This window comes from Neolamprologus brichardi, chromosome 23 (assembly GCF_056152115.1).
Source record: "Neolamprologus brichardi isolate AB-2024 chromosome 23, ASM5615211v1, whole genome shotgun sequence".
Classification (NCBI taxonomy): Eukaryota; Metazoa; Chordata; class Actinopteri; order Cichliformes; family Cichlidae; genus Neolamprologus; species Neolamprologus brichardi.
The window spans coordinates 7378797-7396199 of NC_142125.1; the positions used below are offsets into that span (position 1 = coordinate 7378797).

Consider the following 17403-nt stretch of genomic DNA (forward strand, 5'->3'; position numbering starts at 1 on the left):
CACATGAATATATATTTTAATGATTTATGTTTAAAGTTTTGTCATTTACTCCTCACTAAAGTTTTCTGTCCAAGGGGACAGTACTATGATTTTAGAACATGTGGTGGCCAAGACATTCAAAGGGGCTCTTGATAAATCAGAAAATCAGACATCCGTACTACTGCATGTCTGATTTTCTGATTTATCAAGGTTAACTGGTGATTCTAAACTAGTTGTATGTGTATGATGGACTGTCCAGGGTGTACACTGGCTCTCATGCTATGGCAGCTGGGATAGGATGTAGCCCCCACCTGTGACTCTAAGTTGGATTAGCAGAAGAAAATGGATGGATAGTTACACTAAAGTGAAAAAATACCCTTAAGTGAAAAACCTGCATTCCAGTTCCCATTTATGTTAAAATTAGGATCAAAATAAACTGAAAATACCAAAAGTGAAAGTGCTCATGATGCCAAAGTAATCCCATGAAACAATCTAACATTGATCATTAATCAATCAGTGGTTTATTTCACTTTAATGTTGAAACCGGAGCTAATGTTAAAAATACTTTATATACACAACTGGTTAACATAATCAGCGGTTTTCACACACTTATGTTCATGTCTGAAGTTTGGCAGTTATTGAGATTGTTAGTTATGGCATTAATCTGGCACACGATTTGGGAACCTCTACAATAAAATAGGATAATTTATTAGTTGATGTGTGTTATTTTAACAGCAAAAAAAAGTTAAATAGTAAAACATGAAAATAAATGTGCTTGAGTACAAAGTAGAATATTTGCCTCCAAACTATGGTGGATTAAAAGCAGTAGCCTGCGTATGATTTAAAAAAAAAGACACACATTTAACATGTAAATATATTCAGTTAACTTCCAGCTCTATAATACGTTTATAACGTTTAGCTCGTTTATAATATAACTTTGAGCTGTGTGTGCGGAACGTTCGTAACGGGGCTGTTTCTAGGTGGAGTCATTTGGGAGGAGCGCGCGTTCCAGAAACTACAATTAACGCTAGTTTCTAATTTTAAATCGCGTCCTTTCGGCTCACCGGGCATTAATGTGTTTCAGCTCAGCGTGTAATGGTGTTAAAAACCAACTTTTGGACTGATGAAGGCATTTCAGAGTTCCGCGGCTTCCCCCCCCCTCCCATAACCAAGTTTACGTGTACGTAGCGTTCACTTCTAGCGATGACATTGACAGCTGAGAGCAGCTCCCCAGGTGTCACTACCGGATTTATTTTGACCTTTAGGATGAGATAACCGCGTTGCGTTGACTGTTTTTGGTCAGTCCTCGTATAAATTAAAAAAAAAATTGTAGCATTAAAAAAAATTAAATTAAATTAAAACATGGCTCTACTTTGCGGAAGTCTTTTCAGGAGCAGTCACTTCAGTTTGCTTTCGTCGCATTTTATCGGGAACCTCCGGGTATGCAGACGAGCTGTTTACCCTCAGAGCAGTTGGCGAAATACCATAAGCACATCTGTACGCTTGAGAGCTTCTTTGACTGGACGGACAACGAGTTATCAGATTTACTCCAAAGCCACTGCTCCTCTTCCCTGCGGTCCTGTCCTGACCCCATGTGGACACTACTTCCACACTTCTGCCCGCCTGAGGGCCCTGCCTGCTCCCCTCATATGGATGATAATCAAACCTCTGCAAAAGATTATGGCTATAATACTGGGCAGGTAGGAAACACATAGTGTGTGCAGGAAGGTCCACAAGCTTTTGGATAGACACAGTTTTTGTAGTTTGTGCTTTGAACACCACCACAGTGGATTGTAAAAATTTAAGAGTTCAAATGCAGTCTTTGAGCTTTTATTTAAGGGGTTTCAGAAAAGAATTGTAATAAATATTTAGAAATTACAGGCATTTTTATACATGGCCCCCTCTTCTGAATAATAATTTTAGACAGTACCAATTATTTTGTTATGTAGCTCCTTGTCCAATTTGGGGACAAGGAGGCAGGCCAATACACCACAGACTTTTTCATCACCAAGTAATCTCCAATGAACCTTACCCCACTAACTGCATGTCTTTAGACTGGGGTTAGGAGCTGGAATACAGAGAGAAAGACCCAAGTCATATGGTGGATTCAAACCCAGAAGCTTCTTGTTGTAAGGCAGTAGTGCTAACCACTGTGCTACCATGCTGGCTGATTGTGATGCTCCTTGGCTGTAGTCTCCGATAAAAGGCTGGCAGAATATTGTGAATCCAATGAAGCTTGGATAAAAATCTTCTTTGGCTGACAGTATAGCCCTCTAGACCCCAGACTTGCTAATTCTATCTGTGGCCACATCATCAGTTAACTCTAATTAGTAATTTTTTGGCAGCTATGCCTGCCCGTGCCATAACATTGCCTCCACAATGTTTGACAGATCTCTGTAACCAGTGGTCTACACCTTTTTGAAAATCTGCTGTATTTCCACTTTTGAATGCATCTTTTAATTTTACACTTTAATGTCGTCTACCTATTTTTGTGCTTCTGACAATAAGGAACTTGGATAAAATTGGCTGTAAACAGCTAATGGAAGACTTTTGTTAAACAACTTGAATTTAAGTTGAAAGTTTGCACTTCAAACATACCTTAATTTTTTTAAATAATATTAAGTAAAGTGTGGTGGTGTACAGGGGCAAAATCACAACCAATGTGTCCCCCCCTAAAAAGTATAGACTGAAGTGGTTAATCAGTATAAATACGACACTATAGTCTATAATGGTCTACAAATTCAAATAGATGTAACATTTTAAATATGGAATGTAAATAAAAAGCAAGAATTTAATAAGTTGTGTCAATAGAAAAGCTCCTAATACAGATCCTTTTTGCTTTAAGGCATAATATCATTTAACAACACTTAATGTTTAATTAAATCATGAACACGCTCCTAATTGTTTTATCAACTGTTTTAATTATTGGATTTAAATAAGAACAAATAAATTACTGTCTAAATTGTTTCCATGCTTTATGTTTTAATTAACTGGTACAAATTAATCCATGAAACCGAGTGACTGTGATGGTATCATTTAGCAGACATGGCATGTGAGGTTTCAGTATTTATTTAGTCTTATTTTGTCTCCCCCTCCCTGCCTCTAACAGAATAGAGAGCAGGCATTTTTTTGGCCTTTGAGCAGTGCTACAAAATTTACCTGCCGAATTTATGCATGTTTTGGCACTTTATTTGAGGTTAGGCTTCTCTGGAAAGCCTAACCTCAGAGGTTATTGTTATTGTTAGAGGTTATTGTTCTGCATTATTATCTTACATTATTATGGGAAACTTTGGTTGCTAATCTTTCATCAGGCTTTTTCTCCGAGCATTTTTTTAAACATGCTTTAGATCATTAATTTAGTTCTAATTGTTGGAATAAGGTGTTAAATGTACTGCCTGAGCTACATAAGGATTTACAGCAGCACTAAAGCCCCTCTTTTTGAACAGGAGCATAAGGAAGTGGTGGGTGGCCTTACCAGACAAACGGCAGCAGCTGGTGCGCAAATATGCATGGCAGAAGCGCTGGCATCTAGCAGGGGGTGCAGGTGTTGCTATTATGATTGTAGCCCTCTTCCTCCTAACGCACCTTGACGAGTCCCCGCTGACAGGACGGACCCGCCTTCTTGTGTTCAGTAAAGAGAACTACATGGAGATGGCAGCTCTGACTTCAGATGCGGTGAGAGACGTTGTGTTGCATGTGACATTGTGAGAAAATCACAAATATCCATTCTACAAACATTTCTAAGAAGATTTATTGAGTCAACAAGTAAGAAGGTGAATAGTTAAATGGAACAAGATGGAAAAAATGTCATTTTTAATGAAATTCTTCCTTAAATATTTGTTGTCATCTCTGTGTTTCAGTACATGGAGGAGTATGCAGAGCTGCTTGTTCCAGTCACTGACCCTCGTCACCAGGTGGTGAAGGGGGTGGTGCAGCACCTGGCACAAAGGAACAAGGACATCCCTGAAGTGAATGACATCAGCTGGACTGTCCATGTGGTGCAAAGTCCCAGCGTTAATGCCTTTGTACTACCGGTAAGTAAAGACAAGCTGAACACTAAAAATGTTACTATTATAAGGTGCAATCTAGTGTTTACACACCTACAAAGATTAAAAAGTTATTTCCCATTCTTTGTGTAGAATGGAAATGTCTTCATTTTTACTGGAATGCTGGAAGCCATTGCAGATGTTCACCAGCTCACTATTATACTGGGACACGAGATGGCTCATGCGTTACTGGGACACGCTGTAAGTACATAACCCCCCACGGACTGTTTGCTGTTATAGCATAGTTTATACTCCACATCATAAATTTACCTTAAGACTTGACCTTGAGAGTGAATAGGTTTCTTTTTTACAGATAATACAGGGTTTCTCTGGATCATTAAAAAGTCTTAAACTCTGAAATTAAATTCAAGAAAAATAAGACCTTAAAATATTTCATATTTCCCCAAAATCTGGTGAAGGTATTAAATTTGGAAATGGTTTGTTTAAGCCTGGTATGTGTGGGAAAGAATATAATGTGAAGTACTGGGTTGTATGGATTTTTGCATTGTTGAAAATGGCTTGTGTATAAAAGCCTAAAAATAGTGCATAATTTTGACATTATTGGATCTTAATTTTTATTTCTTGAAGTCTTAAATGGACCTTAAAAAGCATTTATTTTGATTGTTAAAATGATGTTGGAACTATTTATTATAAGTGGAGTTATACAATAGGCAAAAAATTACGCCTGCCACTGGTATTATTAACAGAAACAAATCCCTTGATTGTATGTTTTCTCTCATGCATTGAGTGCATACTCTTCCGTAACAGACAAGCACTCAGTTGAGTGCAGCAAACCTCGCACCTGTTTAGTTTCTGAGGCTGAAGTGCTGCAGTGCACAAAGACCTGTGCAGTATGCTGACATCTAATAGGCTTAGCTGATCAGCAGCAGATGTTGCAGTGAATGAGTCACTGAAAACACTTAAAGTGCAAATATTGCTCAAGAACAAACTTTAGTCATTTATTAGCCCTTGGCACAGTCTTGGAGGTTCCACACAGCACTGTAAAATATGCATGTGGACCCCCTACAGGTGCAGAATATACTGCATTATACACTGAGATCTCCTGACTATTCATCACTTCTGCTCTGTCTCGGAAGTATCATATCAGCTGAAGTGGCATCTGTTGCAGTCTTGTTGCATCAGCCGTTGATAAAAGACTCAGTGACAATCACATCCAAACAGTCACTAATCCTGCCAGTGCTCTGATGACCAAAGTGACCTCAGGCACTGCTGTGCTTTATTAATTCTCCGCAGATGGCTGTCTTTTTTTCTCTCTCCAGCTTTAAAGCCCATTTTTCTTGTTCTAAAAAAGTGTCTAATGAAGTTGTGGGTATTTCAAGACTTTAAACGTCCTCAGAGGAAATGCTTGAAGGAGATTTTAATTAGATGAAGGGAATGAGCATCGATGGGCTTGGTATTACCCAGTAGGTGTGCTCTATTGGATTGGCTGTTAAAACCTCTAAATCTGTTACAGCGTAAATGTTCCACTAAAATAGATGGGAACAATCAATATGTTTCAGCAGCCTCAATCACCTCCCCAAAACTTTTTACCTCTATTTTTCTGCTCTTATATTTTTCTCTTTTATCCTCCTTTCTTCCTTTTCTTTTCCTTCGCCCTCACTGCCTCCACAGGCAGAACAGGCCAGTATGTCTCATGTCCTGGAGCTCCTGTCTGTTGTTCTCCTGATAGCCATCTGGGCCATGTGTCCTCACGACAGCCTGTCAATGCTGGGACACTGGGTACAGGGCAAGCTTAGAGAGGTGAGGAATTAATATTCATTATCTGAAAATATATATGAAGTATTAAAGTTACAGCAGTTTAAAAAAGGACTGGAAGATAAAAATGTACAATAATCTTGTAGTTTTTACACACCTACACAGAAATCTGCTTTTTTCTTTTCTAGCTGCTGTTTCAACGCCCTTTCAGTCGGAAACTGGAGGCTGAGGCAGATCAAGTCGGATTGCAATTGGCTGCTAAGGTATCACTGTCACCAATTTGGTCACCATTTATCTGGCTCAAGCGGTGCCTTCTTTTGTGTTTTCACCTGTGTTTTGTCGTCGGTTGCATTCACTCTGATGATATTTTTAGGGTTAAAAACATGCAACCAGGCTAATGACTCGAGGAAAAGTGTTAAATCCAGCTTTTTGGAGCTTGAGATTGAAAGTCAGGATTTCTCAGCCATTTTCAGTCTTTTTTTCCCCTCATGTTATGGATTTGCAATAGCTACTCAATTGTTGGTGCAGGCGTTTTTCAAGGTCAGTAGTACTTTTGGGGTTAAAAATTAAGGACTAATTTTAAAATGTTTTTACTCTTTATAGGCTGTTCTTTATTTTAACCTTATTCAGTTTCCTCTAATGCTCCCCAATCATACAATCTATCCACAGGACACTAGGGGGCACTGTTGTCAAAGGAAACTAAAGTGAAGATTTTTTATCTCAGCACAAAACAGTGGGATGCCACTTCATGTGTGTGTTTCTGAGGTGTGTGTATTATTTACAGGCATGTGCCGATGTGCGAGCAGGACCTGTATTCTGGCAGCAGATGGAACTCAGAGACCAACTATCAGGAGAGCCCACCTTGCCTGAATGGTTGTCCACACACCCATCGCACAGGAACAGAGTCGCTCAGCTGGACCGTCTCATACCAGAGGTATAGACACACGCAGTATTTTTTCCTTAGATTGTTTCCCCCTAAACTATTGTGTCGGTTCTTAGTCATATGTTTGCCCCAACTTTGAAGTGAAGAAATCTGTGAGGCCTGTGTGGGGACACAGCCCTACTCCTTTCTGTTTTTCAGGAGAAACAGTGTAGCTTTAGGAGCTGTTGGAAAGTTTCTTAATGGAACTAATGAAGCGTCTGGAGAGATATAAATCCACCTGCAGACATGGAGAGGAGGGCAGAAAGGAAGGAGAAACGTGGGGTTTTAGGAAGACAGCAAAAACATTTTGCTGTGCCAGGGCCTGGATGTCTGCTTAGCTGAATGTCTTGAAGGATTTGAGTTGAGTGCCTGAAAGAAAACAGCCCCACATTAGCAGCTCAGTGTTGGCAGTGTGACCAGCCAATCAATGGTATCTTAAGTCTATAAGGAAATCAACAACCAGTTAAGACAGCAGTTTCAGTCGAAACTGTCAGCATCCACAGCCCTCACAACTTTTTCTGTGCGTGTAAGTGTTAGCAGAAAGGTGGATTAATAATCTATGTATGAGACAGCAGTGAGGTTAACCTTGACTGTTATTTGGACTGTTGGAGCACTGTCAGATGCTCCAAGCACAAAGACGAACAGATGGGTAAACCACTAATCGTCCATCAGGTGCCTATGTCGTTGAATATGTGCATGTTCTGTGTATGTGCTCGTGCACCCGGTCGTATCCCTGTGAGGTAGATTGACCTCTAGCAGCAGTTGTTGTCCAGGCCAGGCTGTAGCCACAGGCAGTGAAGTGATGAAGACTGTTGTTTGGGGATTAATTGCCCTGCTTTGTGTGTGTGTGGTGCTGAGAAGACTCGGTTTCTGGTACCTCCAATGCTTAACTGTTCGATCCAGCATAGCAGCATGTATGAGTCAGTTAACAGCCGAGCTCAGTCTGGTGAAAGCGATGCATAATGTGATGTTTTTAACCTTGCAAAGGGTGACAGCCTCAAGCTACTTAACCCGACTCTTGTGGGGGCACTCCACCTCCACGAGCGCGCTCATCATCCTTAAGCACAGCACATCAAGTCCACTGGTAACATGAGAGGGAGAGCCTGTTGAGTGGGAAGTACACGTATGTGCTCAGTCTTGTAGGTGATGCTAAGTGAGAGATTAATGACTTGGGATGTGCGTAGGTGTGTGAGACAGACGGAGAGAATATATTTATCGGCCGGGGTGTGATTGAAGTTTCCATTAGCTCCGTCACATACTGGAATATTTTTAACCGTAACCATTTTAGCCAAGCTAGTTACATGGCTCTTTCATGCTAATGTTGGCCTACAATAGCTGCTTCCATGTCTTTTATTCAGAGACACACTATAATTTTCTGTTTCTCTATAAAACCATAGAATGTATATAAAAGATGGACGCGGCTTCCAAGTCAGTGCAGAAGTGCATCAAAACTGCATTCTTTCAAATGGCCAGTAGTGGGCAGTACATCTGTTTGTGAAAAGAAGTCTATGAGGAAACGATGCTACTCCTCAGTAAACACTTTCCTCCTTTTTGGTCTTAATTGCTAGTTTTAAGACTGATTAGCATAGCACAAGGTTCGTTCAGTTAATTAAGATCCCATTAAGAGTAAAGTAAACATTAAAACAGGTATGCTTTAGGGCATAATTTAAAAGTCGCTCAAGTCAGATCCTCCGCTTCTCAGATTTGGAAAAATGTGACTCTGCTGTAGCTTTTGAGCTTTTGACAAGCAGGAGGGCACATGACTGGTTGAAAGGTGTCAGATGGTAACTATAAATGTGACTTTGCATGAATTAAGTTTAATGTGCCTGCACGTAAGCTAGCATTTTAGTTTGTACATAGAGTTTTCACCAGCCCTTAATCTTGGTTTGTTTTGCTTAAAGTGTGTGTCTGTCCTTTTGCTTTTTATCTGTTCAGGCTCTGGAGCTGAGGGAAAGATGCGTCTGTCCTGCTCTGCCTGCTACTGATCCTCGTGATGTTTTCTCTAAGAGCGTCCGTGTGTTGCTGAAAAACACCAGGGAGTGAAGGGCCAGAGAGGGGAGACAAACCTGTGTTGACCCACAGCCCCACCTCAGTCCCCCACAAGACTGCCTGCAGCATTCCTTGCCCAAACTGCACTTCCTTCTTCCCCAGATGCAGATCATTTAAGCAAAGGCCCGGTCCCAGCTGCAATTCCAGAGAGAGTTATGGCAGCCCGTGCCACTGCTACTGCTGCAGAGGAGGGATCCCAGGACGTATTGCAGAGCACCAGCTGACAGGGGTGTTAAATCATCACCAACTTCCTTGAATAAACTTGACTGACTATAGTGGAGTATGAACTGCAGCTAGCAACCTTTCTCTTATTGTCTATTAAATTGGAAAAAAATGCACCTGAGTGCGAAGGCGCTAAAAGGGTTAAATTCTCACCCACCATTGCAGAGACTGCAGATACCACCACAATCGAGGGTGGAGCTGGAGGTTGTTTTACAAAGGAAGTGACTGCGGGTCATTATATAAATCAGTAGAAAAGTGAGGTAAAAAGGCTGACGAAGATAAATCAAGAATTTTATCCATGCCTAATGACTACAAAGATACCACATTAATTAGATAACCTTGAATAGGAAAATACTGAATTAATTAGCTTCCATACATTGCCAGATTAATATGTGCATTATTCATTGACACACGGCAACAGACGAGAGTAAGCACTTACGTGTGCTTGTTGGAGGCAGCGTCCATGGCATCCAGAGGACATCTACATTCTCATTATGACTACTGCATTCTCATGCCACACGCACAGCACTTTATCTGTTTTCTAGCCCGGGGGACTTAATGGTGTAAATTTATGCTGGGTTGTTTGCGGGTTTTAAAACACAGCGCTCTGCACGGGAATGCCAATATCAGCCGTCAAGCTTTGAGAAATCTTTCATGGGATTTTGTAAAATCTTATTTAACAAGGCAAGTTGACTGAGAAAACATTCATATTTACAACAACAGCCTGCGGGAGCAGTCATACTGTGAAGAGGGGAGGGCAGTTATGGTTCAAATCTTGGTAATGTTTTATGTGCGTGTGTGTGCGCGCGGAGACTAAATGGTACACTTGGTTACACTGTGAAATCAAAAATGATACTACTATGTTTTTTTTTGGGTGGGGAGGTAAATTATTTTATTTGTGTCACGCTTTTTAGGCACCGAACCTGAACTAACCTCCAAAAACAACAGTTGGGAGTCTTACACCTGCTGTGGAGGCTTTCTCTTACAGGGTAAAACACAGGGTAGGTCTATATTAGGGTTGGTTTCTCCTTTAGAGTAAGTGGTCAGTCCATAACAAGCCAATGAAAAGCACATATTGGTTTTTGCACATTCATAACTCAGGTGATATGTATTCTGTTTGCAGGTGACTAGCGAATAAAATTCAAACTTGGATATATCTTCTTTTTTCTCCTTTATTCTAAAATCTATTAATTGACATCAATCAAAGGGGCGCATACGGCAAAACAAACAGAAATGTAATATGGATATGCGTAAAATTCTCAGCCTGTGTGACATTACGTAAGGGAACATCAAACGCCTTGCATCGTCACACCAACCAATTAGATTCTGGGGTGAAAGATGAGCTTCTTTTGAAGTGTTCATATGTGCGTGTGGCGGCAGCGGTTTACTTATTGATGCTTGGCTCCTGGGGAATATCCTTGCTGTCTGTTCACAGCTGATCAGAGAGATGTAAAGTTTTGAAATCTCATTGACCACATTATGCAAAGCCAGTTGTAATCAAACGAAAGCTACTAGAATATCCATCAGTCAGCCTCATCCCAGCTCTTTTGTAATGTCTGCCAACTGCTACAAGTTGTAGCTTCTTGAATACGAGATCAATTTTGTGTAAATTATGTGTATTAAACAGCTTTGGAGTATGGGCCTTTTCACTATCTGCTGCTGAACACAAGTTGTCTCTTTTGGCAATTTTGACCTTTTTATGGACTTTTGGATACACAGGTCCCATTCATTATAATGTAGATAATCTATTTCAGGGTCATATTGTTGCATGCACACTGTGGCAGCTGGATGCAGCTTCCTCCCCACTCGCAGAGAAATTGGAACATGAGCAGCAACAGATGACACACTCACACCCAGAGGTAATTGTAATGAGCGTGATACAATACACACAGTGCGCTGAGTAATTGTAGCCTACTGCTGGAGTCTAAACAATACTCCGACAGAGGGCTTAATCAAGGGAAACAAAGAGACAGCAGTCAGATGGATTGAAAGGACAGAAATAGAAAACAAACTGGAACCATGGGGATTGACAGGAGAAAAGAAAAGATTTCATTTCAAGTGTGTGAAAGAGAGAATCTTTTGGGGTGATTTACATGCAAATCAGATGTTTAATTTTTAACATGCAGCACGAATCCTGCATGGGAAAGTCCTGTTCGATGTGGTTTCTCTGTTCGCATGCGCAGCCTTGAGCAGATAAGATCTTTTCCACAAACTAAGTTAAAAATCAAATGTCTACTTTATGTCTGTAAATTCACCTTAAGTCTCACATTGTTTTGAGTTTGTATAGTCTTCCACCCACTAGAGACATCAGACAGCTTCTGAGACCTCTGCAAACCGCTCACAGGTATTTTGAGGTATTGACATAAACACAGAACTGTTGAAAAGTAGAAGAAGGAGCAGTGAAGGCAGCACACCCACACCACAGAAAGCTGAATGCTTGATAAGTGGCAAACTAAAGATGCTGTTTTCCCAACAAAAACACTCCCAGAGAGAGTAAAGGCAGCGAAAGAGCAGCACAACACATCTGCTGTGTAGGTGGCTGAATGATGTCCCAGAATGCAGTCTGGCTAACCTTTGACCTCCCTGTGGAGTATTGCTCGAAGTGGCTCATCCACGGTTCCATTTCTTGGATCCGCCCCGACAAAGACAGACACACAAATGCAGCAGCTGGCTGTTATGTGCAGAGGGAATATGGTGATGGAAAAGCGTGTGTATGTGTGTCGCTGGTGTAAAAGTTGCTGCGTCCTTCCGCTGCACATTAATTATACATGTGGCATGTGGGTGTCTGATTGAAATGAATATTTTACTCCTTTTAATCACTGCCATTGCCAGAGTGATGGAGCATCTGGATGTGTTACCTGGGTAATTAAAGACGCTGTCTCAAACATGCACACATTCAAGTCTCAGAGGTTGTGTCTGCAGTATGAGACAGAAGCACCCCAGAGGCTTACTAATGAGTCAGAATTAGATTTGGAATGTTTTACAGCAATGAGGCTCATAGAAAAGTAAAGACCGCTTTTTAAAATATTTTGTTATTGTCGACATGAGCCATTAAAAAAAGTGCTAGACATTGTATAAATGTAATAAAAACAGAACATGGCAGTTTTTAAATCGCCTAAAACCTAAATTTGTTATTTGAAAATAGTGCTTTTTTGTAATTTGTATGCTGCATATTTTATGTGGGCCCATTTCTAGCTCAGGCTCTTAATGCAGAGCAGTGCTGTTGTGTTATATGCAGAATGCGGATTGCTGAAAAAAAGCAAGGTCTTCCCTAAAGAAGACATTGGTGAGCTAGCAGCACCGTTTAGGCTGAAGCTGCACTGTTTAGCCTCTTAATGTCACAGACTTCACATATCCTGACTTTTTAAAACTCAGTCTTTTTCTTAATTTGTTGCATTTTTATGCTAAAAACCATAATTCTTAATGTGTTCCCTGCAGTCTTTCACAGAGTGTTGAAAACCTTGCTATCTTTATTCATAGAAGGCTCCTTTTATACTCTAAAGACTCGTCTTGTTGCTGACTTGTTGCCAATTGACCTAATTGGTTGTGGGATGTTGATTTTCAAATGATTCTATTTTCTTTTTACTTTGTTTACCTAGTGTCCCAGGAGTTTTGGAAATGGGTTTGAATAGCCCAAGGCTTTTCCAACTCTCTTTTGGGCCGTGTGGCATGCAGAGTGTTGGGCTGAATGTAATCTTAGCAAAAAGAGTAGCTATTTTAAACTGCTCATATGCTTTCTGTAGTTATGCAATCTGAGCATATTTTAGGAGAAGCCACAAGTATGAACTATATAAACTATTTGTGTATTTACTATACAGCTGTAAATATCAGTGAGAGTTAATCAGTTCATCTTTCACTTTTGGATGACATGATTATGGTGCTATTTGGATTTTTTGTGTTTCATTCCCAGTTTAAAATTGTCACTTTATGTGCCTTTCTCTCTTCTCTGAATATGTCTGCCACCAACATTTTATTTTTAGCAAATAGGGCAAAACCATGTTGCTTAGAAAGGCAAGAGTTGTTCTTTCTCAGCCTGGAGTTGTTTAAGTAGGTTGATGACAGTCTTTTTTCTCCCACATACAAATTTTGTCTAGTGCAGCTTCATTATGAGTTGCACTACTGTGCAAAAGTCATCCTCTCATTTCTTTATACTTTGCTTTGAAAGTGGGAAATAGGTAGAGTGATTTATTGAAACATCTGCAAACATAAATGTAAACAAAAAGTAGCTAAAAGAAAGTGCGGACAATATTTGGTATGATCACTGTAATTCATCAACAAAGCCTGAACTCTCTTAGGCAAGATTTCTTGTAATTCTTTTAAGTAGTCTTCAGCAATAGTTCTCCAGGCTTCTTAAAGGGCATTCAAAGCTCGTCTTTGGCTGTTTTCTGCTTTAATAATGTTGAGATCGTTGGGTTTGTGGAGGCCAGTCAATGACTGATAATAGTCCATTGTGTTTTTTTCCATCCAGGTATACTTTTCCTGGATTGCCAATGAGTTTGGGATCATTGTCATGTTGAAAAGCTGTCATGCTGTTGCCACTTGGACACTTTCCATACGGTGTTATATCCTGAATCTGACAGTACTATTCTACATTCATAATTCCATCAGTTTTGACAAAGTCCCCTAAGATGCAAACCATGGCAGAGCCTCTTCTCTATTTTATTACTTAGATACTCTCTGGACCGTCTCCATACATACTGATGATTTGAAGTTAACATTTCAAATTTGGATTCCTCACTCCCTCAGAACTGATTTTTACTGATTTTCTGTCCAGTTCTTGTCCTTGTGTAATTTTGCAAACCAGCCTTTTCTCCCTGTTGGCTTTCATTGAAAATCCTTTCTTGGCTTCTTGACAGCCATCCTTCCACTACAACCATTTCTGATGAGCTTTTGGTGAAGAGTAAAAAGTATGAACTGAATGACCAGATGCATCTCTCAGGTCCCATGTCAAGTCTTTGTTGGATTTCTTATCCTAAGAACATGACTTTCAGATACTATTTGTATGCTGCAGATTTTTTTTAAGGCCTACTACTTCTTTCTTTATGACCTATATTTGTCTGGTTTCAAATTTGCACACCATGCTGAGATTTGCCAAGTTTTTCACCTATAGCACTTTGGGAATCACTTTCTTGGTGCAAAAATACTATTTTATGCCTGTCAAACTGTGTTATCTCTGTTATTTCTCATAGATTCAACTAAAGAAATTAGAAAAAATAATGTGTTTTTGTGACAAAATCAGTTGCTAAGTAGTCTATTATGTGTAGACACATGACTGGGTCGTCCTTTGAGTTAGGTGTCCTTTTTATGCTTGAATGATTAGTGATCAGTGTTAAGGCTGGAGAACTATTGTTGAAGACCTCTTTAAAAGATAAAAGATGATAACTGACTCCTTGGAAGCAAAACGTAAGTAAATGAAAACTTTTGCAGAGTGTTGTATATCTGAAGCTCATATCTGCATTGCTCACACAGAACAGCTGAAATATTCGATTTCAGATACTTCTTAAAATAAGAAGTAAAAACTGTAGCCGAATGAATCAATCTGATGTTTTTTTACATGCTCTTTGGGCTGTGGCTTCCAGTGAGCTGAGCTTCTTTGTGAACAGCAGTGAAGAACATGTATGGGGTCATCAGGGCTATCTGGGTATGCTCTTTCAGCACACAATACAGGTATTCCTCTAATGGCTCCTTGTGTCCCCTCAGTCTGTCTTATCATCTTGATCTATGCTTGTGTGCGTGTGTGTGTGTGCATAGCTGAACTGGTGGAGGTTTTTATAGTCTGGCTGCTCTGATGCTATTAGAGATTAGGATGTTAACACAGTCCCTCATCTGACTGCATCGATCCCAACCCTTGCAGTGGAATCACATTAATACTAACAACGTCAGGTTACAAGCTTTGTAGCTCTCTTTACCCCCCTCTCTCCTTTTACATCTGCTTCTCTGTCAGTGTTGATTTAAATTTGAATAACCAGCTTTCTTGTCAGTCTTTCAACAAGGAGAGGGGCCGGTTTAATGAATGGAACGATGGAAGGAAGATTGCAGAAGCAGAGAGAGACTGGAGGATGTGGAAATGAGATGAGATGAAATTGTTTAAATCAGTCTTCCTCAGCTGCTTTGACACTAGTTGCGTTCACTGGTGGAGTGGATCAAGTCACAACTTAGGGTAAATGTACAACTTTGTTTCATGGGAAATGGGAAAAATAGATAGCATGAATCAGTTTTGTCCATTTGTGGGCGGGCAATGAAAAATAATAATACTGAAAAAAAGGTTTATGCAAAATACTACATTTTCCTTCTTTAATACTTGCTATTTTTGTAATGAGTTTGAAGGCACAGTCTGAATATTTTGGTGTCCATCTCTCAATAGAGAAATGTTTGGTCCACTGGTATAAATCAAAGGAAAAACCAAAGTACTCTTTTCCATATCTGTGTCCGTCAGTGCAGTAGTGCATTGTATACTTCCTCTCACCTCCTCTGTGATCCCAGTGAATCCATCAAAACAACATGGGGGAGTAGGATTCAGACCAAAACACTGTCAGTCAGTCTCAGCCAAATTCAAGAAACTGTGACGGAGCAGTTGTGCATTTAGACCTAAAGTAAGCTACAATTGGAAAGCCCAGCAGGTGTGTTTTGATGACTTCCACTTCAGGAGAACATCTTCAACACAGCTTTTAGGGAAAGTTTTCATATGGTGAACTCCCAAATGCCTCTCAATACATGTTTTTTATGGTACACTGTACAATACATAAAGGTACAGTAATGATATGACGGTACAAAAATTATAATGTAATCATTGATCCTGAACAGTTTCCTGTAATATTAATACTGTCACCAATGGTGATGAATTGAATAATGTATTTGAATAAGTCCACCTAAAATGTGAACTGAGACCTTAGGTGGAGGTCTCAGAGGTTTTAGACACAGTTGATTGTTTAGTTTCACAAAACAATAATACTTTTGCTCTTAACTGAAAGTACCTATCACATTTTTTTCTGAGAAAAAGAATTACAACACATGCTGGTACCCATGGGCCATAATTACTCTAACAGGCCTTGACCCTTAGTCAGGGTTCTGTATTAATGTTACTCATAACACTGACTCTGTTTACCAAAAGGAAGGTCTCTTCATGGCCATTAATTTACAGCATTTATAAAGTTCAGATAATAATGATGGCTAACAAGGACAACAAGAAATGCAGCGAGATTTTAACTGGGACTTTATCTAATCAGTCAAAAAGAAACCACCTGAGTTTACTGTAGGTCTTCGGCTCTGTTTTTACTACAATTACAGCATTAGTTGCGTCCATTATTAGTTAATATAGTCAGCAGTGTTGGGAAAGTTACTTTTAAAATGTATTCCATTACAGAATACAGAATACATGCCCCAAAATGTATTCTGTAACGTATTCCGTTACGTTACTCAATGAGAGTAACGTATTCTGAATACTTTGGATTACTTAATATATTATCATGCTGTTTACAACTACATGAATGTACTATTGCTGTGATTTATTACTGTTACTAAAGGTCCGCGGCTCCGAACCGTAGTAAAGGGACCTCTGGCTAATACGGTGGGTTCTGTGTCGGGCTCGTAGCCGAAAACTAGCTTTACTTTGTTGTCTGGGTCAACTTTGCTAGTGAGAGACAGAGAGAGGCGTTGAAAGGCTGCTCCAACAGAACTTATTGTTTTTGGAGGAAAACACGAACACGGTGTACAGTCGACTCTTAATAGCTTACTTACAACTGGGCTCGTCAGACACTCTTCTTGGCTGCAGTGGTTATTATTATATTTACATGCTTCCAGCTCCCGTTTTTGCTCGATGACAGCTCTTACTTTTTTTTCTCCCTCCCTCGCTCACAGACACATAACGTGTATGGCAGTCCATTCTCCCTACAGTACGGACTACACTGCCTATGATGCTACATTCTTTAGAGCTACACCGGTAGCATTCTGCCTGTTAGCTTAGCACAACAACAACAAAAAGGCCTCTCTCACCCAGGAAACACGCAGAGAGAGAGAGCGTCACCCTGTAACCATGGCAACCGTAACGCTGCCGCCTGGAACAACAGACCGTAGCTGTCAAACAAAACCCAAACAGTCCTGACCCACCACAATATGAAACAGGGAAGTACTGCTGTGTAATCCATTTATTTCAACAAAGTAACTGTATTCTAAATACCACCTTTTTAAACGGTAACTGTAACGGAATACAGTTACTCATATTTTGTATTTTAAATACGTAACGGCGGTACATGTATTCCGTTACTCCCCAACACTGATAGTCAGTTAGTTGCTAAAAATGTTTTTCAGAAGCACAGTTGGGATAATTTCCTTCTTTTACCATAAGGTTGCAGCACTGTGCACGTCATGTCTTAGCGTTAATTCAGCTGGAGCCGTGGAGAGTGACAAGCTAGCCAAAGGTAAGATGGTTATTTTAACTTAAGGAAAATAATTATTCATGTTTGTAATAAA

At 40.0% G+C, this 17403-nt stretch overlaps 1 protein-coding gene across 1 annotated transcript; it reads left to right on the forward strand.

Annotated features, from left to right (window-relative positions):
- Nucleotides 1–978: 978 nt before the first annotated feature.
- Nucleotides 979–10086, forward strand: oma1 (OMA1 zinc metallopeptidase). Its single transcript, XM_087836576.1, is given in 10 exon segments — nt 979–1679; nt 3426–3654; nt 3840–4013; nt 4119–4226; nt 5658–5786; nt 5930–6004; nt 6526–6675; nt 8599–8702; nt 8704–8758; nt 8760–10086. Coding segments are annotated over 10 exon segments (1539 nt in total). The 5' UTR covers nt 979–1341; the 3' UTR covers nt 8937–10086.
- The last annotated feature ends 7317 nt before the right edge of the window (nt 10087–17403 follow it).